The 27,873-nt window shown below is 52.3% G+C and overlaps 1 protein-coding gene across 1 annotated transcript in view; it reads right to left on the reverse strand.

Moving 5' to 3' along the window:
* Positions 1-27,873, reverse strand: part of WDR90 (WD repeat domain 90) — a 36,761-nt gene that overhangs the window by 5,667 nt on the left and 3,221 nt on the right. The window contains exons 7-34 of the mRNA XM_054270871.1: positions 27,721-27,827; positions 26,068-26,289; positions 25,291-25,359; positions 23,808-23,918; positions 23,577-23,722; positions 22,662-22,719; positions 21,356-21,474; positions 20,792-20,947; positions 18,709-18,836; positions 16,840-16,956; positions 15,729-15,964; positions 14,179-14,318; positions 13,552-13,682; positions 11,798-11,928; positions 11,285-11,446; positions 10,880-11,008; positions 10,240-10,373; positions 10,122-10,159; positions 9,631-9,750; positions 9,055-9,234; positions 7,555-7,649; positions 6,563-6,665; positions 5,826-5,947; positions 4,935-5,094; positions 3,526-3,716; positions 3,105-3,273; positions 1,314-1,425; positions 295-466 (exon numbers count right to left, since the gene is read on the reverse strand). Coding sequence (XP_054126846.1) covers positions 295-466; positions 1,314-1,425; positions 3,105-3,273; positions 3,526-3,716; positions 4,935-5,094; positions 5,826-5,947; positions 6,563-6,665; positions 7,555-7,649; positions 9,055-9,234; positions 9,631-9,750; positions 10,122-10,159; positions 10,240-10,373; positions 10,880-11,008; positions 11,285-11,446; positions 11,798-11,928; positions 13,552-13,682; positions 14,179-14,318; positions 15,729-15,964; positions 16,840-16,956; positions 18,709-18,836; positions 20,792-20,947; positions 21,356-21,474; positions 22,662-22,719; positions 23,577-23,722; positions 23,808-23,918; positions 25,291-25,359; positions 26,068-26,289; positions 27,721-27,827 — 3,758 coding nt within the window. The remainder of the gene's footprint in view (positions 1-294; positions 467-1,313; positions 1,426-3,104; positions 3,274-3,525; positions 3,717-4,934; positions 5,095-5,825; positions 5,948-6,562; positions 6,666-7,554; positions 7,650-9,054; positions 9,235-9,630; positions 9,751-10,121; positions 10,160-10,239; positions 10,374-10,879; positions 11,009-11,284; positions 11,447-11,797; positions 11,929-13,551; positions 13,683-14,178; positions 14,319-15,728; positions 15,965-16,839; positions 16,957-18,708; positions 18,837-20,791; positions 20,948-21,355; positions 21,475-22,661; positions 22,720-23,576; positions 23,723-23,807; positions 23,919-25,290; positions 25,360-26,067; positions 26,290-27,720; positions 27,828-27,873) is intronic.

Genomic DNA, 27,873 nt, shown 5'->3' on the forward strand with positions numbered 1-27,873 from the left:
AAAAGTATTCACCATACCCAACAGTGTTCAAAAAACGTGTAGGTGTGGCATGTGAGGACACAGTTTAATGTCATGGTGGTGCTGGGTTGGTGCTTGGACTTGATGATCTTAAAGGTCTTTTCCAATCTTCTCAATCATGGCAAAGAGTAAACCCAGCCCCAAAGGCAGGACCAGGCAAGGTGCACTGCAAGCTGTCATAAAATACCTTCTCTCCCACCATTTGAACCCCTTTTTTCTGTAGCAGAAAGAGACCCTGAAGCAACAGCAGAACTCAAAGCAGCCCAGCCCCCTGACCTTGTTCTTGTGGCCACTGATGAGTCGGATGCTGGTGCTCTCCAGCCAGTTGATGTACCACAGGGTCCCTGCCGTGGTGCCCACAATCCCCATCTCCAGGGAGTCATCAAAGGCTGCGCTCACAATGGTCCCATCCAGGGTGATCTCGTGCTCCAGCAGCACTGAGCCAGACCTGCAGGAAGGCAGGGTGGGAGAAGGGCTGGCTCAGGTGTTAGAACAGCCACTCTGCCTGCTTTAAATCCAACTTCCTAATGAGCCAGTTCAATGAGGGGCTTGTGTCCATGGAACAGTCACTGGGAGAGCTGGAGTTGTTCATCCTGGGAGCCCTCAGAGCCCCTACCAGTGCCCAAAGGAACTCCAGGAGAGCTGGAGAAGGACTTTGGATAAGAGCCTGGAGTGACAGGACAAGGGAGAGGGGCTTCCCACTGCCAGAGGGCAGGGTTGGATGGGATATAGGGAAGGAATTCTTTCTGTGAGGGTGGGGAGGCCCTGGCACAGCTGTGGCACAGCTGTAGCTGCCCCTGGATCCCTGGCAGTGCCCAAGGCCAGGCTGGACAGGGCTTGGATCAACCTGGGATAGTGAAAAGTGTCCCTGCCCATGGAGGGAGGGTTGGAATGAGATGGTCTTAAAGGTTCCTTCCCACCCAAACTATTCCATGATTCTGTGATTTTTACTTCAACCATCTTTTTACAGGAAAGAATAGGGCATGCAATAGCACGAGAGAAGAAACAAAGGCAATGTATTTTTCCTAATTCTCCTAAAGAAATTTTTACAAACCACAGACACAAACTTCAGGCACAATAAACACCCACTTCCACTATTAAGAGGGTTCAGCTACCTGTGGCAAAAATTCAGTCAAAAGATCCAGACAGAAAGAATCAGCAGTCACGGGATGGAGAGAAAAAGCTAAGGATGCAGAGCAGCAGGAGCAGCGTGGTTGCACGTGGTGTCTGTCCGCAAAAAGCCACCTCTCAGACAGGTCCTGGGGGCTGCCAGCTGAGAGACCATGAGCTCCTACCTGGCATTGTGCCCTTTCAGCCTCAGCTCCTGCACACTGGCCACGGACCACAGGCGGATGCGCTTGGTGTTGCTGCCACTGAGCAGGCGCTGCTGCCGGCACAGCAGCACCCCTGGGGAAGAGGAAGGGCACCTGTCAGTGTGCAGGGTCCCTGCTGGGTGTGAGGTATGTGTGTATGCTGTCTGACAGCTGTCAGAGCTGGGGCAGTTATCCTCTGTTCATTGGGCAGTTTTATCTCTTCCACAACCAACGCTCTCTGCTGTCCATGGCCACTGAGTGTCCCTGCAGGGCTGATCCAATCCCAGCATCCCATGGGGAGATGCTCTGCCCAGGGCAGGAGCCAAGCATTCCTGCCTGGATCCAATCTGGGCCTGGCACAGCACAGCAGCCTCTGCCCCCTGCATTGCCAGAGGAGCAGCTTTCTGCTGCCCTGCATGGCCAGAGGGAGCCCAGGCCCATCTGCAGCAGCCCTGGAGCTGCAGAGGAAAACTCCCCCCTTGTGCAGGATCCCTGCTGCAGCAGAGCCACAGCTGGCACTGCAGGAGGGCCATGGGATGAGACTGCTACCAGCACCCTGACCAAGAGAGTGTCAGCTGCTATTCTGACTCTGGCAGTTTTTTGGTTTTTGGGTTTTTTTTCTACTATGGTATTTGTATTTTTTAATTTTTCCTAGTAAAAAACTGTTATTCCTATTCCCATATCTTTACCTGCGAGCCCCTTAATTAAAAAATTATAATAATTCAGAGGGAGGGGGTTTACATTTACATTTCAAGCAAGGCTCTCGCCTTCCTTAACAGACACCTAGCTTTTCAAACCAAGACATGTGGGAATCAGAAAAACTGAAACTTCCACAGATACTGAAGGGTTTGATTTGCAGCCTTGGGAGAAGCTTGCATTGATGTAAAAATACAATACACAGACACTAAGTAGAAAATTCAGAAACTTATGTTTCTACAGTTGCAAGTAAGAATATGCCTTAAGCAAGTAAGAAACTGTATGGGTAAGATGGTGAAGGGTTTATAGTGTAGGGGTGTGGTTGTACAGAATAAACTAAGAGTTTAGAAGTTGTAATAGAAGCATCTGTGTGCATGTGAGACAGAAGCCCATTGGACAAAAGTACCCACAGTGCAGTAGAAGTAAGTAAAGGTGATAGGTTAGAAAAGCAAAATAAACCCTGTGGCAACTGTCCATTGGGTTAGAAAGTTCTATATTGTCTTGTAACAAAGAACTTGTGACTACTTTGTGCTATGGCCAACTGCCTGCTCCTCTAACATCTCATGGCCTCTGAGACTGATGTTTGTCTGAGCTATGAATTGTTCCTAGCCTGACAATGGTCTTATCCCTTTATTACAGGTGGTGACAATGATACCCTGTCATCATCCCTGGGTGCTCCCGACAGCCACTCAGGCAGCAAAGTGGGAGAGTACTACAGCCCAGCACTGTTTTACAGACTAGAGGGCTGTGGGTGCTTTGGCACAGGCTGCCCAGAGCAGTGACGGAGCCACCATCTCTGCAAGACTCAAACAGATTGTGGATGTGGTGCTCAGGGCTTTATGCTGGACCTGGCAGTGCTGGGTCAGTGGTCGGACCTGATGATCTTAGAGATCTTTTCCAACATTAATGATTCTTTAAAGCCCCCAGGAGCTTGAGGAAACCCAGATCCATTGCCACCTCACACAGCTTGCATCCAACACAGCAAACTGGTTTCCAAGCACAGCTGAAATGGGAAGTGTGTGAGCTCAGGGCTCCTTTCCCAGCACGTTCCCCTTGCAGCCCTGGTGCTGCACCCACCGATCTCGCCCTCATCAGCCTCCCACGTCATGAAGCAGGAATTGGTCTCTGTGTCCCACACACAGATCTGGCCTGAGTTGGTCCCAGTGTAAAGGAGAGCCTCAGCACCATAGCAGAGAGATGTCAGCTCCACCAGCCCCAGCACGTCCGGGGCAGGGGCACGATGAACCTGCCAGAGCACAAAAACCAACAATGTCAAAGGCAATGCACTTAGAAAGTGTTTAGACGCATCAGGAGAAAAAACATCCTCCTCCCTCAATTCCTGCAGTTAATGCCTCAAATACAAGCAAAAGCTGTTTGTGCACAGTCAATATCATCTCACTGACAGAAATCATCAGCTCTCACACAGCCCTCACCAGGGGCTTGGAAAATAAGTCAGAGATGCTGAAAATAAATCTTAAAAGGTAAAAGGAAGGTTTACCTTGAGTCTGACAGCAGCTTCCTGCTGCTCCAACACCCAGAATGTCACAGCTCCCCTCCCCACACAGGCCAGGTCTTGGTGAGAGAAAGGGCTAAAAGCCACATCGTGGAGAGGCTCTGAGATACAAGTGGACAGCAGGAGCTCATAGGTGTGGGTGCTCCACAGAGCCATGGTCTGGTCACTGTAGTCCCCTAAGGAGAAAGGAAAGAGAGCAGGAAGAACTCTGCTGCCTCAGGATGCTCACAAGCATCCATCCACACAGCACACACACATCAGCTGTGCCACCCCTCATCCAGCTGTTGGGAGACAGCTGTCCCAAACACCATTCCAGGCAGGGACACAGCTCCTCCTGTGCTCAGCACAAGCTGCACAACACGACAGATGCTTGCCCAAGTTAAGGACAGACAGAACTGGCCCAGCACTTCACCCTGGAGATTGTAGCAAGGCTGTCCTGACAGTGGAGTCACCTGGAGCAGCCAGGGCTGGGATTGGGCAGGCAGAGCAATGTCAGAGCAGTTTCCCCATCCTTGGGAGTCTCTGCACACCTTGGGAATGCCCCACATAAACCCTTCAGTGACCTGGGCACTCAGGGCTAACCCTATCTAGACAAAGAACGGGATGTCACCTTTGCCAAGGTCCCAGCTGAGGTGGGAGCTGACCTCCATGGAGCCACCACAGCTGGGTGGGAGCAGAAGGCATTGTCCTCAGCGATGGCAAAGCTCCCAAGCTTCCAGAGAGCTCAGGAGGACAGTGCTCTCCTGTTGCCTCTTCCAGGCTCCACAAGCTCTGTGGAGACTTTCAGCTTTTCCCTCCCCTGCAGCCCAGACCAGAGCTGGAGGAGGAGAGCTCCTCTCCCACACTGCTCCCTGAAGAGCACAAAGCTCCCTCTTTCTCTCCAGCAAAGCCTGCTTTCCTTTCCAAAGGCAGCCTCACCAGCCTGGAGGGAGTGTATTGCCTGCTCCACAGGTCCCCTCTCATGCAAAACAAGAGCTTCCTAATTGCATGTTGTCCTTTAAATGTCCCCTGCCTGAACAAAACAGACAGCTTGAGCATCCATCCTGTGCTGGCATGGCTGCCTGGCAGGAGGCTCACAGTTGGGAGCCTGGCTACTTCTGTCCAAGTCCATCTAGGCAGCAATAACAAGTCCAGAAGAAGGCTTTTCCCTCTGCACACTATAAATAGCAACCACAAACCATTTGCAGGGGGTCTAAGAAGCACCAGTGAGTCAGGAGAAGAAAGCTGTAACTGCTGCATTCCCTGCTGTCCCAAGGATACCAGAGCACAGCTTCCTACCCACGAGCCTGCTGCACATCTGGCAGGAGTTTGGTGCTCACAGCACCCTCCTGCCATGAGCTGTCTGCTCTGGGGCGCAGCCCTGCACCCCCAGCTGCTGTGACAGGAGTGCTCACCTATGGTGACAAGGAATCTGTCATCCCAGGAGAACGCCATGGCTTGCACTTGTGTCTCGTGGTGGAACAGCTCTGCTGTGCAGGCCCCATCCTGGGTGCTCCAGATGCAGATCTGACAGTGGGAGTCTCCATCCTTCTGCCCTGAGGCAGAGGCAAGAACCTAACAGACAATGTGCAAGTAATTAGAGAATGTGTAATTAGATAATGCTCGTTAGCCTAAACGGTTTTTTCAGCTATCTCACATTAAAGGAATATGGCTGGCAAATGGGGAATTCAGTAAGAAACAACCATCCAGCTGATGGCAGGAGGGAAAGGCAGCATGACCCAGAGGAAAAGAACAGCCTTTACAGAATCACTGAGGCTGGGAAAGATCTCCAAGATCACCAAGTCCAACCTGTGACTGATCCCCATGTTGTCACCCAGCCCAGGGCATGGAGTGCCACATCCAGCTCCTCCTTGGACACCTCCAGGGATGGGGACTTCACCACTCCTGGGCAGCCCGTTCCAATGCCTAGCCACCCTTTCCATGGAGAAATTCTTCCTGATGTCCAGCCTGAACCTCCCCAGACACAGCTTGAGGCCATTCCCTCTCCTCCTGTCCCTGTTCCCTGGGAGCAGAGCCCAACCCCTGCCAGCTGCCCCTCCTGTCAGGAGTTGTGCAGAGCCACAAGGTCCCCCCTGAGCCTCCTTTTCTCCACATCAGCCTTGTGCTCCAGCCCTTCCCCAGCTCTGTTCCCTCCTCTGGACATTCTCCAGCACAACAGAGAGCTGACTCCAAAACAATCTCCATAGCCTCCAGGGAGAAGGAGGAACAACAAACGGGATTTTAGGCTGTGGGACTGCAAAGCGACAGGGACAAGCCCTGTCCTGGGGCAGAGCAGCCCCTCCCACCTGGGCGTGGTGGCTCAGGGTGAGAGTGGAGATCTCCTCGGCGTGGCCCAGCCAGTGGCTCTGCGAGCCCGAGTGCAGGTCTTCAACCACGATGACGCAGCCACAGGAGTAGGCGAAGAAGCCTGGCAGAGGAGGGGGAGGAGAGGGGATGTTTTCATGGAAAGGCTGCACATCCAGCCCCCACCACAGCCCACGTGGAAAATTCTATGATTCATTAATACGTAAAAGCTGAGTCTTTGATGCAGCTCAGCAGCAGCAGGTTGGGAGCGGGGTGAAATCTCACTTTCCCCAACCTGAGTGAAGCAGAGCTGCTGGCCACCATTCCAGCTGGAGAAAGGAGGCAGGATGGGCTTTGGGAGCTCCCCTCCTGCTCTGTCCACTCAACAGCTGGGGCCTGAGTCTGTCCCACCAAATAAAGCTTGCCAACAGAAGAGAGCTACTGGATTTTACCAGCACAAAGAACCTCTGTGTTCAAGCAAAGATCCCCATCCAACAGTCAGATCATAACCTCACTCAGTACACACCCCTAGAATCACAGAACAGAATCACACATGGGTTGAGTTGGAAGGGAACTTAAACTCATCTCCTTCCACCTCCTGCCACGGGCAGAGACATCTTCCACTACCCCAGGTTGCTCCAAGTCCTTTCCAACCTGGCATTGGGCACTTCAGAGATCCAGGGGCAGCCACAGCTTCTCTGGCAACATATCCCAGCCCTGCAGAGCATTCCCAGTGTACCTGTATCTGGGTTCCACACCATATTCCCTCTGCCATTCCCATTGTAGCCGATCACTGCTTTCAGCTTCAGCACCTCACTGCCCGCTGGAGGAGACACGAAACTCTGCAAGAAAAACAGACACTGGCTTAAAATAATCTCTGGAAGAATGGTCTGGTCAGATGCATCAACACCCACACAGGAAAAAGTGAGTGTCCTCAAACACATCCCACACAGATCCATGCCAACACTCACACAATTCCATAACGGAAGAGACAAATAACATTCTATAACAAAAGAGGCACTGCCCCAGCACAGCCAGGCACAGATGCTTTTAGATAGGGTACAAAACAGGCTGGCAGCAAATGCCCAGCCGAGGAGCAGCTGCTAATCCTGCTGGGAAAGAGTTCCATGGGTTTGGCTGACTTGGGATACAGATATTTTAACAGGAAGAGAACTGGGAGAAAAATGCTGCCAGGTGGAGGGACAGAGGAGAGGAGTGGGGATGAAATCTGGATGTAGCTGTTCTCCCAGCACTAGCAGCAGAGCTTAGGGAAGGGCTGAGTTAAGTTTCTGTTTTATCCCTGCTGTGTTTGTTAACAGAGCAGGAGCTGTGCTGTGTCTCTCCTCACCACGCTCCATGGATTTGCCTTCCCCAGCCTGCTCTGCCAATGCAGCTGCTTGCAAATATGGGAGCACAATGAATCACTCCATTGCTCACTCGTCTTTCACTCTCAATAGCACATGGCATTTCCACTCCTTTTGAATAAAAATGTATGCAGATTTGGGCAACACAAAAAGAGTTGAGCACGACTCACTTTTTACTAGCCTGGGAAGAGTTACATGTAGAAGAGAACAGGGAATTAACATTAGGATTGCTGTGCTGAACATCAGCCCAGGGGCATAGTTCCCAAATTGCTTTCCAACAGAGAACAAAATGGAAACAATTTGGAAAATCCACCTACCCCAGGCCCAAAATGCCTGTTCTCCACCTGATAACTAGCATAACTCTCACCTGGGGAAGCACTGATGCCTTGAAGCGAGGGGTGAAATGCCGGTAGGAATCTGGGCGGACGCAACATTTGGGAGCTCTGGTTCCCTTCCTGGGCTCTGCCACACAAAGGAGGAAATGGTACCTACGGGATGCTGCTCCTGGGAAGGGTTTGGGAGCAGCAGCCAGGCTGTGGCTTGCTTATATTCAGGTGCTGTGCATGTGTGAACACACACGAGGCAAAAAGCAACTGCAGTGTCACATGTGTGACACATACATAATGCATACACATTTACAGATGTGTGACACATATACATATGCCAAGTGGGAAGGGACCCACAAGGACCCTGAGTCCAACCCCTGGCCCTGCACAGACACCCCAACAATCCCACCCTGCACCTCAGAGCATCATCCCAGCATTCCTGGAGCTCTGGCAGCCATGCCCATTCCCTGGGGGGCCTGTTCAATCAATGCCTAGCACCCTCTTGGGGAAGAACCTTTTCCTGATATCCAGCCTGACCCTCCCTGACTCAGCTCCAGCCATTCCCTGGAGTTCTCAGCTCCTTTCCCACTTGTAGCAATGTATCTGAACAATTCAGACCACAGCGTGCACCAGCCATTTCACTTGTAACTGTTCTTGTCAGAATCTTCTCAAAGCTCTCTAAAATTCAAAGTTACTAAGACATAAACCATACTAAAATAAGAAAGAAGAAGCTAAAAAACCAAATTCTAAGACCACAAGAAAGTGATAAAAAAGAACTGTAAACCACCTAAACTATAACCAATCATATATTCTGAAAAGTACATACAAAACATATAGACAAACAAAAACACCAATAAGAAATATGTAATCAGTAGAGTTAGAATATATAAATAAGCACTTAATGTAAACAATAAACAGCTTCTACTTAATCATATTAATTAGTTATCCAAGAATCCTAAATTTCCCACACCACCACGCTGCAAGCAGCCTAAGGACAGCCACACCTTGTGCTGTGGGATCCCTGTGGAACCACGAGCCCCACAGCTCCAGCACTGGGGGCAGTTTTATCCTGAGGCTTTCCAACAAGTCCTGCAGGGGCTGAGCACTGGCAGCTGCCTGCTCCTGGCAGGCTGCCACACACCACTGCAGCTCCCAGGCTGTGCAGCTATTAATAGAGCCATTGGGAGCTTTAATTGCAGCTGGATTTAATGGGATGTGCCACTCAGAGATGATACTGCCTCCAGGCTGAAGGCAGGCTTCTGGTGTGCCCAGAAGCAGCAGCAGGGAAAGAGCCAGAAAAACGAGCAGATTTAGGGATCAATGTGAGTCCCCCTCAATACTGAGTGCCCTTGGAAGGTCATGGCCAAGGGAAAACTCCTAAACTCATTGCAGCCTTTCACCTCACAGCTCAGAGCACATGGCTGGGTCTCTCTCTGCCCCATAACAATAATAATAATGACATTTCTTTGGTTTTGGGGGATAGATCAATCTGCCATGCAGGCCTGCAGCTCTGCACAAACCTGCAATACCCCTGGATTTACCGTTTGCTGCTTTTTCAGGAGACCTCAATCTCTCCTGCCTCACTCTGGGCCTCACAACAGGCTCCTCATTCCCATCTGATTCCACCACAATGACTGAGGCATCTCTGTGCTCATTTGTCACCTTCCTGCTGCTGCCTGGCAGTTCTGCTTCCTCCTCCCTGTCCGACTCAGAGGAAATACCTGGGGAGAGAAATCAGGGGGAAAATGGAGCCACCCATGTCCTTGGGAAGATGGAGCCACCCATGTCCTTCAGGACCACTTCACGTGTGCCTGACCCCTGCTCTGTGGAACAGCTCAGCTGTTAGGGTGGAGGGCAAAGGAGACAATTCCTACAGGAATGACCAACAAGGTGTTTAGCACAGTCAGAGAGGCTGTGCCAGCACCTCAGTGTGTGGAGGAGGGCAGAGGATAAAGGGGTGCTGAACCCCAGTAAAGCCCAGAATAGGGTAAGGAATTGCAGATTGGTCTGCCAGAAGGGGTCACAGGTAGGGATGGCTCCAAGGATGCTGCTGAACTAGGCAAGTTTTTCCTAAAACAAGGTTAATTTTCCCCTTTCCTGCAAGGAGTTCCTCTTACTTTGAAACCCTGCTGGGTGGACAGAGCTGATATCCAGACACGGTGGGGAGGACAGCAGTGGAAGAGGCACTGTCTGCCGAGGGGTCTCAGAGCCATCCTTGGGCTTCTCAGAGCTGCTGTCTGGGAAAGAAAAGGGCTTGGTGTCACTTCCTTCAGCCCATGCTCCTCTCATCCTTCTGGGTGGTAACACCTCAGCTTCCATAGAAACCACTTCTCTGTGTTTTAAGAAAGAGAGGGACAGAGAGAGAAAGAAGACAGAGGAGATGGAGGCAGAGAAAGACAGAAGGCAAAAGCTGAAAATCTACCAGAAAGCCCAGAGTGGCTCTGCTCAGAACATCCCCACCCAGGCAGACTGAGAAGTGCTGTCAATTAATTTAAGATTGTCCCTCAAGGTTTAGCCCCTCACTACATGACTCCCCCAGGGAAGGAACATCCCCCCAAATCCCTCTGGAAAAGCTGCCAGCACAACAAATGGGAAAAGGCAAACTCACCTGAGCCCAGCACCAGAGTGGACACGGGGGAACGAGCCCTGGGAAGGGGAGGAGACTGGAGTCACACAGGGATAGGGCAGGGACAGGGGACACACACAGGCACTGCCAGCACCATTACCTGCCTGGGGATGACTTGACTGGAGGTGGAGCCAGGAAATCCCACAGGAAGATGGCATCCCCAATGCTGATGACGTGCTCTTGGTCTGGGGTGAAGGCGACCTGGTGCACGGGCTCAGAGTGGCCAATGAACACCTGGGAGAGAGCAGGCCTTGAACCCCCATCACCACCTGTCCTGTCAGGATGGGGTTCTCCACTCCCTGTCCTGCCCAGCCAGGGTCTACAGGCCTCAGCAGAAGGTCCAGAAGAGAATCTATCACACCTACAGTTCTCACACCTGTGGGCTGATCAACCCAGGGCCGACCTCCAACACACTCAGGGAAGGAAGCAAAAGCTGAAGAGTCCAAAGTCTTATCCTGCCTCTGAAGCCTTGGGTGAACCATTTTCCTTCCTCTCCATTTTCTCTCTCTGTCCCTAACACAGAGCTATCACCTACCTCTGTGCTTTGCACCTCTCACTGGGGTGCTCTGGCAGCCTCAGCCTGTGCCCACTGCCGGGCACAGTGTGGGATCAGGGCTGCATTTCTCTGCTGGGCAAACTGGGACTGGGGACACTGGGCCAGGTCACACAGAGCCCATTTGCTGCTCTCTTCCCTGGGGACTCACAATGCAGCACCATCCCTTCCCCGGGGTGGGCAGTACCTGGAAGTTGATGGTGAAGCGCATCCTGTAGTCCCACACCTTGATGACCTTGTCACCAGCAGTCAGCAGGTACTGGCCATCCTTGCTCAGTGCCAAGGAGGAACAGCTCAGCTTGTGCACAGGGGACACCTGAGGACAAGAAATGGCACCAGCAGCCTTAGCTGAGCTGGTTCATATCCTTCTTTACACTTGAGCAAGAGCACAGCAGTGTGACAGTGTGGAAAACAAGGACAAGCTCGGGCTCACCCTGAGCACCAGCACACTGGGACAGCTGCAGGCTTCTCACTTGTGCTTCTTTGAAGCCTGTGAGCTCCAGGAGGAGTTTTTCTCTCATTTAACCACCCAGAAAGACAAGAAGTGCCCAGCCCCCACAGGAGACCTGGGGGATGAATTTCAGTGTCCTACCTCTCGCACCAGCCGCCCGGTTTTTGCATCAAGCACAAGGATTTTATTGGAAGAAGTGGATACCAGGAGCTCTCCCTGAGGCACAGGACCAAAGCAGACCTTCACTGCAGAGTCCAGGATGGTGCTGTGCAGGTCCAGGATGCTGATGTCCACCCTCAGCAGCTGTGGAACAAACAGCCACTGAACAACACTGCAAGAGCCCAGGATTGCTCCCATGCTCCTAACACAAAGCTATGGAGCCCCTGGACCCTTCTCTTCCACTTAACAAGGGGCTGCAGGTCCAGACAATGCCAGGACAGCAGGTCAAGAGAGAGGTGAGAGCTGACAGCCTGCACAGCACCTCCCAAATTATCTTTCTAGCAGAGAATGAAGGCAGAGGAGAAGAAACCTTGAATGTGTTATTTCTGTCTCCCAGAAGGGAAAGCAGGGAGCTCACTGTCAGCCCTGATCCACCTCCCTGGGGGTTCCCAGGGGACAGCCCTGTCCCCAGAGTGAGGGGACTCTGCTGGGTACCTCATCGAGTGAGCAGGCCTCCATCACTGTCACCACGTACTTGGAGGGCCCCACGAAGGCCAGCAGGCGACTGTCCCCACTGAGCACCAGGGTGTCCACGCCACTGCCACCATCCCGGGCCACCACATTGCCTGGGGGACACAGCAAGGCAGTGAGCAGCAGCAAAGCCCGCTCTGATGGTGCTGCTCAGCAGCAGCTTGAGAAAAAAAGCATCCTGTGCTCTAGGAGATGCTGCAAATTTTATTTACACACCCAGAATGTGCAGTGAAGCACCTCAAAAACAAGGTTGAGATGCACAGCTTGTTGCCTGAGTGAACATGCAGTGTTTTCAAGGAGAGCAGAACAAAGTCAAAAGAATAAAATTGATTTCAGGGCTTATTTTTTAGTGTTACAAGGGGCTGTGATGAGGAGCTCTGTGAGATCTCAGCTGCAGCCTGGGTGTCTGAACTCAGAGCAGAATGAGGTCAGTGCTCACCACCACCACACTGATGTCAGTCCACAGCGCAGAGAGACCCAGAGGTCTGAAAATCACAGAAATTACAGCAATTCTCTGTATTTATTCCATGACCATAATTCCACTGCTCTGTCCCTGGAACGTGACCAGGCAGCAAACACAGTTTCAGAGCAGAGGCACCACGTGAAGGTCCAGCTGCAGCACTGACACCAAACCTGGGTGATTTTGGATTAATTCCCTGATTCCTCCAATCCCTGTTCCTTCTCCTGCACACCTCCCGGGGCAGGTTCCTCCTCCTTGTGCAGAATTACACTGTATAAAAACCAGAGTTCCCTTTCCCTGCCCAAGCTTGTGCTGTCACAACTCATTTCCACAGTGTACATTAAATGTGACACTAATTTTTCCAAACTGCCTTGCCCCTGCCCTGCCTCCAGCTCTCCACCAGCTCCATTCACCAGCACAGAGCAGCTCTGCTGCAGGCAGGATTAGGGCAACAATCCACTTCAAACAAATTAAATTGCACATGTACAGAATGGAAAGAGTCAGGGCTTGGGCATGGATAAATCTCTGTGACCCCAGCACATTAATGAAATCATCAGAGCAGCAGGATGACAGGGTTTGAACCAGGACAGGTAGGGAAGGGCTGGCAGTCACTGGGGTTTGCTCACACAGAAGGTACAAACAGAAATCACAGAATTATTGAGGTTGGGAAAGCCCCCTAAGATCATCAAGTGCACTAAAACATGCCCCCAGGTGCCACATCCACATCTTTTATATCCTTCCAGGGATGGTGACTCCACCACTGCCCTGGGCAGCTGTGCCAGTGCCTGACCACCCTTCCCATGAAGAAATTTTCCCATGATCAAATCTAAACCTCCCCTGGCACAACTTGAGGCCATTTCCCCTTTGTCCTGTCCCTGCTCCCTGGGAGCAGAGCCCGACCCTCTCAGCTGTCCCCTCCTGTCAGGAGCTGTGCAGAGCCATGAGGTCCCCCCTGAGCCTCCTTTTCTCCAGGCTGAGCCCCTTCCCAGCTCCCTCAGCCCCTCCTGGTGCTCCAGCCCCTTCCCAGCTCTGTTCCCCTCTCTGGACACGCTCCAGCCCCTCAGTGTCTGCCTTGTGATGGGCCCAGAACAGCCCCCAGGACTGGAGGTGCGTCAGCAACGCCCAGAGCAGTGGGAAATGGCAAAGCTCAGAAGGTTCATTGGGAAATATCACTCCAAGCAGGCTGAGCTTGGACTGGCTCTGATGTCCGTGCTAATAGAGAAAAAGAAGAAAGGCAATCCCAACCCCAGGGTCTTACCCAGGACTCTCAGAACCTGGATTTTCTGTGCCACAAGTCTGTACAGAGCCAGAGTTCCCTGCAGGCAGGAACTGAACATCAAATTGCCATCTGGAGAGAAGGTCAGCCCGGTGACCGTGGTGCGGTGCTGCCTGAGAGGGGGCAGAAAACATGGAAAAAGAAAAAGGAATCACAGACAGGGGGAGCAGTGGGGATGTTGAGTGTAACATAGTGAAGAACCCAAGAGGACAAATTAACCAGGAACAGAGCAGGACCTCACTGTGCTCACCCCTGCAGCAGCCCAGGACAAACAACACTCTGACTGTCACAAACCCGAGCAGTGAGTGCAGGCTCCAGGCTGGATGGAACCTGCTCCCTTTTCCCTTGGAGCATCCTCCAAACCCCACACTGAGGCTCACAAGGCTCCCTGCCCAGCTCTTTCCTACTGCTGTCCACTGGGAAATCACAAAGAAAGCCCTCATGGCTTTCACAGCTTGGGCTTTCACCACCTGGAGCCTTGGCACAGCAGATCTGCCCCAAGCCCACCCAGCTGGGACCTGAGGCTTGTGGAGCTCCATGAGTGTCACTGTGGCTCTGTCTCATCACCAGGACACCCAGTTGGATCCCTGGAGCTCCCACTTCACTCACTTGTGCTCCAGCAGGAGGTCAAAGGCAGCCAGGTTGAAGATCCTCACCACCCCGCTGTCGAAGCCACAGGCCAGCATCTTCCAGAAGGGGTGGAAGGCCACAGTACAGGGAGTCTCCTCTGCAGCTGAGAAGTCATACAGCTGCAGGGAAGAGACACCACAGGCACTAAGCTGGAGAGCACTGGAGCTGCAGCTGGACCCAACAAGTGATCAGCCTCACATCTCCACCACAAGCATGTCCCTGCTCCTGCCTGGATGGATCCAAGACCCAATGAAGTCCTGAGTCTTTGGGCACTCAGATAAAGCCCGTGGGTGTTATGGTTTGTGCTACAAAGCAATCTTCAAAAGATGGAGGAAAGGGAAATAGTTGTGTCCAACAATACCTCGTATTGGTGATATGTTTGCCTGACGTCCAGGAGGAATGATGAGGATTATCTTATTAGAAGGTTAATTAATTACTTTATTATACTATTTTATATTATATTACACTATATCACATTACATTTAAACTAAATTTGTACACTGCTTAGAATTTTGTGACTGACTGCTGTCCAACAGTCTGCACACACCCTTGGCCCTGATAGGCCAAGGACACAAACCACCATCACTGTGGGTAAACAATTCTATATTGTATTTCACTTTGGCACCACACAGGAGCAGCCAATGAGATAAGAATTGTTTTGATCATGCTTTTCTGTGCTTCTTTCAGGTTCAGAGAATGTGAATTCCACAAGCTCAGAATTTGGTACTTCCAAAGGGTCTCTTGCCCACGGTGCCCCTCATGCCTCAGGGAGGGCTCCTGAACTGTGGGGCTTTGATAATTGCACCAAACAGAGACCAGGGAGACTCTTAATAACCCTGAGACACCACCTCCTGTAAGAGCCTAAATGAGAGATGCAGGACTCCAGGCAGCTCTCCAAAATGCAGTTTATGCCATCCAAGAGGTTACAGCAGTCCAGGGTCGTGGGTGACAGAGCCTGTGCCTACAGGTGTCAGCTCCAGCTGCAGGCAGGCCTGGAGACCCTTTGGTTTTGGTTACAGTGCATTATAGACTTTTCTTTGCTGAGCATCTTAATATAGCAGAACCAATCTATACCTTAACTTTTATCTATAGCCTATCATAACTCCTATAATTACCATATTCATGTTACTATTCTCCAATCACTAAAAGTTAGTACATTACAGTTTAAGCTAGAAGATGTTTTTCAGTTTTCCTGCAGTGCAAAATTCTGAGACCTTTTTTCTACTTGCAGCTTTGCTAACTTGTTTGCCTGTGCTCTCCTTCTGCTTGGTAAAAACATCTTCTGTTTGGGGTGGGTTTATCCTTTGCTCTAAGTCATAAAAACCCTTTCTAACTAACACACCCTTTGCCTCCTTGGTTATCCAGTGAGACTGGCTCAGCAATTCTTTTCTTCTATATCAAAACTTGCTTCCATCTCTATTCCATCAGACCCTACATTGAAAAATCTTTCTGCTAAGCATACACATATCTGTGAGACTTTCTTGTCCAACTTCCATCCTTCCTAACAACCTGCCTGTTGTGTCACCCACCTGCTGCCTTGAGGCGAGGTCCCACACTCGGATGGTGCTGTCCTGGGCCACTGTTGCCATGTGCTCCCCCTTGCCCTGCAGGGAGAAGCCCAGCATGGAGCCCCCGTGGGAGCGCATCAGCGTGCTGTAGTCCCGGGCCTGCACGTCCAGGTAGCCCAGGCTCCCAGCAGCTGTCGTGGACAGCACTTTGTGGCCATCTGGGCTGATGCAGACACAACTCACTGAAGCCTCATGCTCTGGGGAAAGACACAGGAGTCAATAAATCCTCTGGGAAAAGAGCAGCTGGAACACAGCTACAGATTGTGGCAGTGTTCACAGGGGTCTTAGGATGAGGGAAAGATGACAATGTTGACTCCATGTTTCAGAAGGCTTGATTTATTATTTTATGATATATATTATATTAAAACTATACTAAAAGAATAGAAGAAAGAATTTCATCAGAAGGCTGGCTAAGAATACAAATGGAATGATAACAAAAGCTTGTGACTGACTGAGACAGTCCGAGCCAGCTGACTGTGACTGGCCATTAATTAGAAACAACCACATCAGACCAATCACAGATGCATTCCACAGCAGCAGATAATCAATGTTTACTTTTTGTTTCTGAGGTCTCTCAGCTTCTCAGGAGAAAAAATTCTAAGGAAAAGATTTTTCATAAAACATATCTGTGACACAGACCCACATTTAGGAAAGCAATGCCCACGACCCAAAGACTGAATGCTTGCAGGTGTGAGTTGTGACAGATTAGAGATTAGTCTCTGCCCTTCCTAGCATTCCTGGGCTCTGCTGTAATGGTGATTGTTTCAAAAACAATCAAGGACTGCTCGACTTCTCCCCTAATTTTTCATGGACAGATGAGCTGTGGCTAGAAGGGGACAGAAATCAAGATGGAAAATCTGCTCTCTCCCAGGAGATCCTGCCTTTCTGCTATGAGTTACAAGAATAAACATGAATAATTGCCACTGAAGACTTCCAAGGCAGTGAGCCCTGGAGGCAGCACACGTCACACAGCCCTGACTCACGAGGGTTGCTGTGGGAGCTGTGGCAGTGGAGCTCTGGATCTGCAGCAGGACATGTGCAGCTCAGAAGCTCCACTCCCACCTCTACTCACCTGCCTCCAGGACAGCAGCTGAGAAGTCCAGCAGCCACAGCCTCACGTAGCCATCCTCTGATCCCGTGGCACAGAAGCTCGAGGACATGCTGATGCTGTTTATAGCAATCCCAGGGCCTGGAAACCCAAGAAACAACAGCTCCTTATACAGGTGAAACAAGAAATCTCAACCTGACAGGGGGCCAATGCAAGAGCTGAGGCTGGCAGCCCACCCAGACCCTGCTGGAGCCTGAGGAGGATGCAGGAACCCCACAGTGACAGGCAGAACAGGCTGAGGGGTCTCAGCCAGCCCTTCTCAGGGCTCCAAACTCCTCTTTACCAGAGTGAAACTCTTGCCAGGCACAGAAGATTCCTACCTCTGCCATATTTTTGCCTTAAACAGGATCCTATAGCAAAGGATATCCCAGATTAACTGCCTGAGGTACAAACCCTTTCACTGCCCTGCCCCAAAGCCTCTCTGCAGAAGGGAGATACAGATCCACAGACTGGGACTTCTTGATTCATAGAATCATTAAGGTTGGAAAACATCATTGAGCCCAACCATTATCCCCCCACCAGCCCATGTCCCCAGGTGCCACACTCAGGTGCCACCACAGGCTTTTTGAACATTTCCAGGGACAGAATGGGCAGCTTGCTCCAATGCCTTACCCCACTTTCAGTCAAGAAATTTTCCCCAATATCCAACCTAAATTCTGGTCTAAAGGCCATAAGTCAGAGCCAGCACTGAGACCAGGAGGCACCAAGGACTTTGTTTCATCTCCTCTTGGGCTCTTTCCTGCCCATGAAGTGAGAACTGCAGTTGCTTGCCTCTCAAAGGCCACATTATAGATTGATTAGCTCAATTTGCCAAAGCAAACTATGCACTAAGTTTTAAGATATCAGAGCAATCACACTTGAAAGTGAATTCTTTCTGCTGCTCAAGTTAATGGAAGAGCTGAAAGTTGGTCTACTTAATGTAGAGCTACAAAGATTCCCCGAACGCTCTGCGGCAGCTGAATAATGAAAAAATCCCTAAATTCATCTTTTTCGTTAATCTTAGTTCTTTTTCCATCTCTCCATTAAGCCTCCCATCAGCAAATGAAGACCTTGTCTCATGTTTCTAAAAGTAGTGTTTCTCTGAAAGTGCAATCAGCATTTAAAATGCTAAAATCTTTCTTAAAACGATACTTTGCTGTACTAAGGAAGATTATTTGCAGTCCTTAAGAGACAAATAGCAATGATCTAAACAACCCCAAAATAATCCTTCAGGAGTAGGTAAAGAGCTGCTTGGTTTGAGATTTCTGACCCCAGTGGTGGTGGAGGTGGTCACTGGTTGTTGGTCCTGCTCTCCCTGCCTGCTCCTGCTCCTGCTCCCACCTGAGCTGCTCCTGCTCCCACCTGAGTGTTCCCTGCCTGCTCCTGCTCCCACCTGAGCTGTTCCTTACCTGCTCCTGCTCCTACCTGAGTTGCTCCTGTTCCCTGCTGCTCCTGTTCCCACCAGAGCTGCTCCTGTTCCCTGCCTGCTCCTGCTCCCAACCTGAGCTGCTTCTGTTCCCAACTGAGCTGTTCCCTGCCTGTTCCTGCTCCCACCTGAGCTGCTCCTGTTCCCTGCCTGCTCCTACCTGAGCTGTTCCTTGCCTGGTCTTGCTCCCACCTGAGCTGTTCCCTGTGTGCTCCTGCTCCCACCTGAGCTGTTCCTGCTCCCTGCCTTCTCCTGCTCCCACCTGAGCTGCTCCCTGCCTGCTCCTGCTCCCACCTGAGCTGTTCTCTGCTTGTTCCTGCTCCCACCTGAGCTGTTCCCTGCCTGTTCCTGCTCCCACCTGAGCTGCTCCTGTTCCCTGCCTGCTCCTGTTCCCACCTGAGCTGTTCCCTGCCTGTTCCTGCTCCCACCTGAGCTGTTCCCTGCCTGCTCCTGCCCGTCCTCCTGGGGCTGTGCAGGCAGCAGGCGCCGTGCACTCCGCACACAGACGTTCTTGTAGTCCACCTCCAGCACGTGGCCACTCCTGCTGCACACAAAGCTGTGGAAAAAAACCAGGAGAGATTTGCTTTTAGTAAAAAGCCACCTTGGCTTACCTTGTTTGTGTAAAGCAATCCTGGCTCACAAGAAATATAAGAGGTCAACAAGGTGTCCAAGTGTTGCACACACCTCCAAAGAAGTCAGAGCTTCCTATTTAGTTTCCTGACCCTTTGGAATAGAAATTAGCAAAAGAGCTAAAAGCTTGCCATAAACTCCAGAAAGAAGCCTCCCTCTGCTACAGGCTGGCTGAGCTGACAGCTCTGCCTTTGTGGGACAACATGGGGTGGCAACAAAGGTCTGGCTTTGATGATTAAAATAAAACAACAAAGTGTGTGTCTGTATGCAAGAGAATGTGTGCCAGGCTCCTCCCGCTGACCCAGGAAACCTACAGAGAGCTTCAGGTGGGGAGAGAGTCACTAAATATGGCACAACAGCAGCATGGCAAGAGAAAAGAGGCTGTTCTGTGAGCAGCCAAAGCCCTTTTGGGAGGTGACATGTGCTGAGTGGGGAGAGTCTCTCCCAGCTCCAGAGGGCAGCTGTATTTTGAGGGAGAAGCCCAGCACAGTGCCGTAGTGGAGGGGGAAGGAGAATGCTGACAGGGAGAGCTGCAGAGCTCCCTCCTCTGGGCTGCCAGGGACAGGTGACAGTGACAGGCAGTAAGAGACGTCTAAAGTTCCCCTCATGGTCTGAAGTTTCCGTCATTTGCCTCACGACCATCACAAAGACAGAGACCAAGACCCTGAAGACTGGTGTTCTGGCCTGGTTGGTGTGGATGCACACAGCCCCTCACAGGGCACAGAGAGCCCTTCACAGGGCACACACACAGGGCACACACACACACACACACAGAGCCCCTCACAGGGCACACACACAGAGCCCCTCACAGGGCACACACACACACAGAGCCCCTCACAGGGCACACACACACACACAGAGCCCCTCACAGGGCACACACACACACAGAGCCCCTCACAGGGCACACACACACACACACACAGTCCCTCCCAGGGCACACACACACACAGAGCCCCTCCCAGGGCACACACACAGTGCCCCTCACGGGGCACACACACACACACAGAGCCCCTCCCAGGGCACACACACAGTGCCCCTCACGGGGCACACACACACACACACACACACACAGTGCCCCTCACGGGGCACACACACACACAGCCCCTCACAGGGCACACACACAGAGCCCCTCCCAGGGCACACACACACAGAGCCCCTCAAAGGGCACACACACACACACAGTGCCCCTCACAGGGCACACCCACACACACAGAGCCCCTCACGGGGCACACACACAGAGCCCCTCACAGGGCACACACACACACACACACACACACACACACAGTGCCCCTCACAGGGCACACACACACACACAGTGCCCCTCACAGGGCACACCCACACACACAGAGCCCCTCACGGGGCACACACACAGAGCCCCTCACAGGGCACACACACACACACACACACACACACACACAGTGCCCCTCACAGGGCACACACACACACACACAGAGCCCCTCCCAGGGCACACACACACACAGCTCCTCACAGAGCACACACACACAGAGCCCCTCACAGTGCACACACACACAGCCCCTCACAGGGCACACACACACACAGCTCCTCACAGAGCACACACACACAGAGCCCCTCACAGTGCACACACACACAGCCCCTCACAGGGCACACACACACACAGCTCCTCACAGGGCACACACACACAGAGCCCCTCACAGGGCACACACACACACAGCTCCTCACAGGGCACACACACACACAGCCCCTCACAGGGCACACACACACACAGCCCCTCACAGGGCACACACACACAGAGCCCCTCACAGGGCACACACAGCCCCTCGCAGGGCACACACAGGGCACACACAGGGCACACACACAGCCCCTCACAGGGCACACCCACAGCCCCTCCCAGCCCCTTACAGCGCACGGTCCTCTGGCTCCTGCTGGGGCCCCTCCTCAAAGGCCAGGTCAGTGAACTCCAGGGTGTGGTACTCGTCCAGGGGGACGGGACACGAGCGCAGGGCCCCACTCCGCACTCGCCACAGCCTGACGTTGTCCCGGCCACAGGACACCATCCTGTGCAGGGAGACACGGCCTGAGCACCAGGGCAGGGCTCCACAGGCCCCCGAAGGCAGGGCAGTGTCCCAGGGGCTGCTGACAGCAAGGACTGAGAGCAGGAATGGCAACCAATGGCTGCAGCACCACAATTCTCCCCCAGCCGTGCCAGAGTTATCAAATAAAAGGGGTTTGGGGTGAAGGGACCTTAAAGCTCATCTCGTTCCATTCCCTGCTATGGGCCGGGACACCTTCCACTGTCCCAGGCTGTCCCAAGCCCTGTCCAACCTGGCCTTGGACACTTCCACATATAGTACAGTGACAGCTTCTCTGGGCACCCTGTGCCAGGGCCTGCCCACCCTCCCAGGGAACAATTCCTTCCCAATATCTAAGAATCAATACTTTCAATTTATTTTCCTGGCACACTACCTGGTATCATCAAAGAAAGCAATCTTCATGGCTTGGATGTCCACATCTGTGTGTGCTTTGGCCAGCACAGTCACGCCTCCACCACGGGTCACCTGAGCAGTGTTCCACACCACCACCATCTGGAACAAAAAAATATGATGGGAGAGCTGCTCAAAACCTTGGCAGCACAAGAGCTTTTCATCCCCCAGCTGCTCCAGAGCTGGGCACAAAGTATTGATAACAGAGCTGGAGCAGGGAAATAAAACCCATTGCACAGAGGGTTTAGGACAGTCCAACAGCTTTGCAAAGCTTCATGGCAATATCCTTTTCTGCAATCCATAATTACAGGTTCTAAATCCCAGGGCTGCCTGGCAACAGGGCTCAGACTTGGAGAGAAAATCCACAGAGCAGTGGGAACTCTGCCTGCTGGGATATAGGAGCAGTCCCAGGGCTGAGGGAGCAGGAGGCAGCACGTGCCCACTGCTCAGGACAGCTCTGTGTGCCCTCAGTGCCCATCACCAGGGGCAAGAGTCAAACCCTCTGCCCAAAGCAAACAGAAATGCAGGAGGATGCTCTGCACTCCAGCACAGTGTTAAAACCAAACCCAGCATCACCTCAGAGGCTGGCATGGGCTGAGGCATCACCCTGGGGGAGATACTCCCCCAGCACCCCCATTCTCCCACCCAGCTTTCCCCCCACTGATCCCACCTCCCCTGCTCCCACACGGATCACAGAACACTGCCACGTGCAGGGAAAAACAGAGCACTGTGTGGCTTCTCCTTCACTTAGTGATGGCACAGCTAATTGCTGATGGTCGTCACTAAAGGATAAAAAACAGTTCCACTAACAAAACAAAACCCTCAGTCCCATGGAACAAGTTTATTTTTGACTGCTCCACGTGGGATCTGCGTCATCCCCAGCTACAAAGCTGGGTGGCAGCTCCAGTGCCTGGCATCCCTTCCCACAGTCATGCCTGGAGCTGGAAGATTTCACCTCACATCTTGCCCTAAATGCTATTAAAATAAAGATATAATTCCATCACCCTGCCTGGCTCCTAGCTGGGACCATTCCAGGGATAGAACAGCCCCAAAGCACAACCCCAGCACGTCTCTCCAGCTGCTTCCAGAAGGATTTGTTCACTTGCAGCTGAGGAACACCCACAAGCATCAGTCAGAGGGAAAGTATTCTCTAGGCAGCTAATGAGACAGGGATGTCCCCCAAGAACATTTCTAGGAAAGCTGAGAGCAGAGGTTTGCCTGGAAAATAACTACAGAATCTGGGAGAACAGCTCTCCCAGGGAAACCTCCCAGCCTGTGTCAGCTCTCACCGTTTTGCTGTGCACGTCCTTCCCCACACCACACAGAACAGCTCCACTGTGGGAAAAGCTGCAGGAAGAGAGACCTGGTGAAAAACAGCTCCTTGTACCCTGGGTTCATCCTCACAGGGCATGAAAGGGGACAAGCAGTGGGGACGGGGAGACAGCAAGAGCTGAGGGATAAGCTCAGCACAGAGGTGGCAGCACATCCAGGCCAGCCACCAGCAGGTTTGGTAACAAACACAGGCAGCTATAATTTATTGCTGGGGAAGATGAAACAGGAAAGCCTTATAGATATGATTGCCTGGCAAAAGATTTTGAGAATATGGAAACTATAAGCGAGATTGAAATGAAAGCAAGCTTTGAGATCCCTCAGTTACTGAACAACTGGAAAACAATGGCATGGCCAGCTGAAGGTAATCTCCTTTTGATGAAACAACACCCTCTGCTTGCAGACAGGCCCAAGGGTCAGAGCAGACCCTGCCAGCTTGGCAGAAGGGGTCCAAAGAGGAGTTTATAGGGTTTAAAACGTAGCACAGTATGGTAATGTAATGATTCTTATAGGCTGTATGGAAATGCTATAGGATTTGTATATTGTACCAGACTGGTTAAGTGAGAATCAGAACATTCAACACAGAAGATGATTTATTGTATTGTAATGGGAACTTCACTCTCTTAGCTCTTACTCTTATCTCTTAGCTCTTGCCTTTTACTGTCTTACCCTCTCTGCCCCTCTCTTCTCTCAGCCTATTCTGAGCTGTGGCTGCAGCTCCCAGCAGGGCCCTGCCCCCAGGCCCTTTGCAATAAACCCCAAGTTCCTGACCTGGCTGCAGAGATCTGTCTCCATCCATCCCAACCGTGTGTCCCCCCATCAATCCTACAATCCATCCTAGGAACAGCTGCTGTGCTGCACTGCTGAGCACCCACCTGAGGGACACCAGGCCGTGCAGGTGGGTTTTGAAGAGGTTCAGGCAGGTTCCCGTGGGGAAGTCCCAGAGGCGGCCGAGGCCGCGGGGCCCAGCTTGCGCCGAGGCCAGCACGGAGCCGCTGCCGCTGAAGGCCAGCGCTGCCACCTGCAGGGACACGGCCACAGGGGAGCACACAGAGCCCAGGGGACAGGACAGGGATGGAGCAGGGCTGGCAGGGGTTCCCACTCACCTTGTCTGTGTGGCCAAGGAAGAACCTCTGCTCGCCAGTCTGGAGGAGCAGGGCCACAATGACGGCGTGGCAGGGGTACACCACGGCCGTGCTGTCCCGCGTCCACAGGGCCTGCAGACCCGACACACAGGACACTGTGGGAATGTGCTCCCTTGAGGGAGTGACTAAACTGTCCTTTGTGTCCTTAAAGAGGAAAAAAGCCCAGAAGTTTCTCTCCTCGATTGGATAAAGACACCTCACAGGACCTGGGGGACTTCACCTCAAACTTAAGGATAGCCAATTGGACAGGAGCCAAAAAGTCCAACCTGAGCAATTTACTAGAAAAATGAGACAACAAACAAACTAATAGCTTTTGTGAGGTGTTTTACCAGGGCAAGGACCTCTTGCACCTGGCTCAGCTTTTCTCTGTAAAGAGTTTTGTTATTTTGCTTTTTCTTAAAACTTTTTTGTTTCCAACACTACCACAGAAGCCATCCTGCTGATTTTATGCCTTCTCAGGTAGCTGAGCTATCTCAGGTGTGATATAAATCTCCAAAAGCTTATGAGACCTGGCTCAAAGAGACCATAGATGAGGACACAGCTCAAAAACTGCCCCACAGCCCAGGCACTTCCCCAGCCCTGGAAGTGTCCAAGGCTGGGTTGGATGGGTGTGGAACAACCTGGGCTAGTGGAAGCTGGCCCTGCCTGTGGCAGAGGATGGAATGGGATGGACTTTAAGGTCCCTTCCATGCCACTGAATAGCAGATGCAAGGAAAACAACGTTGCTTGAACTGACTGAACCAAATCAACCCTTCTTTTAACAGAGACCACAGACAAGGCCCAGTGTGCCACAGAAACAATCCAAACCACAGCCCTTCCTTCCCAGCCTCCAACAAAGCAGCACCAGTTTTAATGTGTTAAAAAGAAGTGGAATGTAGTGAAGGGTCTGGAGAACAAATCTGATGAGAGGCAGCTGGGGGACCTCAGCCTGGACCTTCTGGATCTCCACAACTCCCTGACAGGAGGGGGCAGCTGGGTGAGGGTCAGGCTCTGCTCCCAGGGAAGAAGAGAAAGGGCCTCAAGTTTTGCCAGGGGAGGTTTAGATTTGATCATGGGAAAATTTCTTCATTGGAAGGATGGTCAAGCACTGGCACAGCTGCCCAGGGCAGTGGTGGAGTCACCATCCCTGGAAGGATTTAAAAGACATGTGGATGTGGCACTTGAGGACATGGGTCAGTGGAAGGCCGGGGATTCCTGGGAAAATCAGCTGGAATTGATGTCCTTAGAGGGCTTTTCCATCCTATAATTCTGTCTAATGGGCCCCATAATTTTTAGTTCACCATCCTAACAGCAGAGCAGTTGTCACAGATGCTCAGGCTCACCCACTTTGGGATATTTTCCACATCAAGCAGTGCCACACTCAGCTGCATTTCACACCTCCAAAACATCCATATCCTGGCCACACAGTGACAGATCAACTCCCCAGCTCACCCAAGCCACTGACCCATTTGGTGCTGCAGCCTCCAAAGCCAATAATTGTTCTCAGCTTCAGGATGGGATCTGGCACAAGCCCCTGGAAAAGAAAACCAGAGAGCACCATCATGCTCAGAACCAGGCTGGGGACCACCCTCCATGGGCACCCCAGCCCCAGAGCTTGGCTCTCTGAAACACAGAGGCAGCTTTGGGTTTCTCCTGTCAGAGGGGACAACTTAAAAGCATTTAACGTGGCAGAGTCAGAGCTGGCAGCAGGAGGAGCTGGGGTTTCTGAGTTGAGCAGCTCTCCCATCCATCCCCAGTGATACCCTGGAGACACTGTGACAATCCCAGACTGGTTTGGGCTGGAAGGGACCTTAAAGTCCACCCATTTCACCCCCCTGGCCATGGCAGGGACACCTTCCACCAGCCCAGGTTGCTCCAAGCCCTGTCCAACCTGGCCTGGGACACTTTCAGGGCTGTCCTGCAGGCTGGGATTCACCTGTGGGATGGCAAAAGGGCCAGGCTGGGGCTCACCTGTGGGATGGCAAAAGGGCCAGAGCCCTACCTGTACACACCTGGGCAAACCTGGGCTTGAGGTCAGCACATTTGAGCACAGGGTCCCTCTGTGAAAGCAGGGAGGGTGCCAGTGGCAAGAACTGCTCCTCTGCAGCTTTGGGACTCCATGGGTTTAACTGAAACCCCAGCATGAACCTTGTGTTCCCTCTCTCCCTTCATTAGAAACAAAGGCAAATACCCCAAAGAAAAACCCCAAGGCCACCTTGTGACCCTCCAGAACTTCACACACCTCCTGTGAGCCAGGGATAGCTCGGGCTGTCTGTCCCCTCCTCTGATGAGCATAGACATGGATGCCACCAGCACTGAGTGGCAGTGGCTGCCTCGTGTCCCCTGCACTGTGCAGCTTCTCCTCCAGCACGGGGTCTGCAGCAGGAACAGCTCCCCCAGGCCCTGGCACTGCCAGGTGAACCTCAGGGATGCTTTTTGTCACCACAGGACACAGACGTGGCACCTGAGAAAGAGCAAAGCCCCAGACAGAGCTCAGCTCTCCTCCCAGTGCCCTCCACCTGCCCAGGGGCAAGGAGGAAAAATTCTGGAGGGAGAGCAGCCCTGTGGGTACCTGGCTGGGCCAGGTTGTTAACCAGCCCTCTCCTTACACCCCCAGCACTGTCTGTACACAGTTCATCTCCTCCAGACAGCAAACCAGAGCCTTGTCCAAATGCTCCCGGGGCTCTGGCACATTTGGACCCCTGCCCTGGGGAGACTGCTCAGTGCCCAACCACCCTCTGGGGGAAGAACCTTTATCTAATATCCATTAAAACCTGCCCTGACACAGCTCCAGCCATTCCCTGGGTCCTGTCCTTGTCACAGGGAGCAGAGATCAGAGCTGCAGCCCCTGACAACGTGTGACCTCAGTCTCTTTCACTCCATCTGACCAAACCAAGTGGCTGCTGCACCTCTTAACCCTTCCCCTCTAGACCTTTCACCACCCTCACAGCCATCCTTTGGACACCCTCTAATAAGAGAGGTTGTGCTCCTCAGTTCTCCCTCTCCACAGCATGAGGATGGCTTCCCAACACCCCCCACCACACTGGTGAGCCAGCCTGGACCCCAGATCCCACATCACCCCAGTGGGGAGGTGTCACAGACATCTTTTATGAAAAATCCTTTCCTTAGGATTTTTCATCCTGAAGAAGCTGGGAGGCCTCAGGAACAAAATGTAAACAATGGTTATCTGCTGCTGTGGAATGCAACAGGTGCATCTGTGATTGGTCTCATGTGGTTGTTTCTAATTAATGGCAAATCACAGTCAGCTGGCTCAGACAGAGAGCCAAGCCACAAACCTTTGTTATCATTCTTTGCTGTTCTATTCTTAGCCAGCCTTCTGATGAAACCTTTTCTTCTATTCTTTTAGTATAGTTTTAGTGTAATATATATCATAAAATAATAAATCAGCCTTCTGAAACATGGAGTCAGATCCTCATCTCTTCCCTCATCGAAAAACCCCTGTGAACACGGTCACAGGGAAGGGAAAACCAAGCTGAGGGCAGCTGCCTGCAGCCCCAGCAGTGCCTGCAGCCCCAGCAGTGCCTGCAGCCCCAGCAGTGCCAGCTCCACACCCTGCTCTGCCCCTGAGGGCACTGCTCACATTCCTTGGTCTCCACACCTCACTGCCTTATCTATAACTTGAAGCCACACCGATCTACTGCCTCCACAGAGACAGGGAAGATGGATGTCTGGAGATCCCAAGGTACTTGGCACATCTCCTGTCTGTGCTGCACTGCACCCCCAGGCAGTCACTGCAGGGCTGTGGTCACCAGACCGTGCCTGGAGCAGCTGCCAATGACAACAAGCAGCTTCTACCTCTTAAATTAAGACACAGGGAAAAGCTCCATGGGAAGCAGGAAGGAAGGAGCTGCAGCCTCCTCCAGGGTGCACTTACAGCTTTGGGACTGCTCATCTGCTGGACAGGAGGCAGGTCACAGGCTGCTCTGGAGCGCGTCACCAGCTGGGTCGGTGGGTGGCCGGGCTCCTGCAGGACTTGGTCACCTGGGCAACACAAGGAGCAGGTGGAGCTCTTTTGGAAACCCAGGGC

This window comes from Melozone crissalis, unplaced genomic scaffold (genome assembly GCF_028551555.1).
Source record: "Melozone crissalis strain CALT ecotype California unplaced genomic scaffold, PUWL_Pcris_2 ptg000012l_1, whole genome shotgun sequence".
Taxonomy (NCBI): domain Eukaryota; kingdom Metazoa; phylum Chordata; class Aves; order Passeriformes; family Passerellidae; genus Melozone; species Melozone crissalis.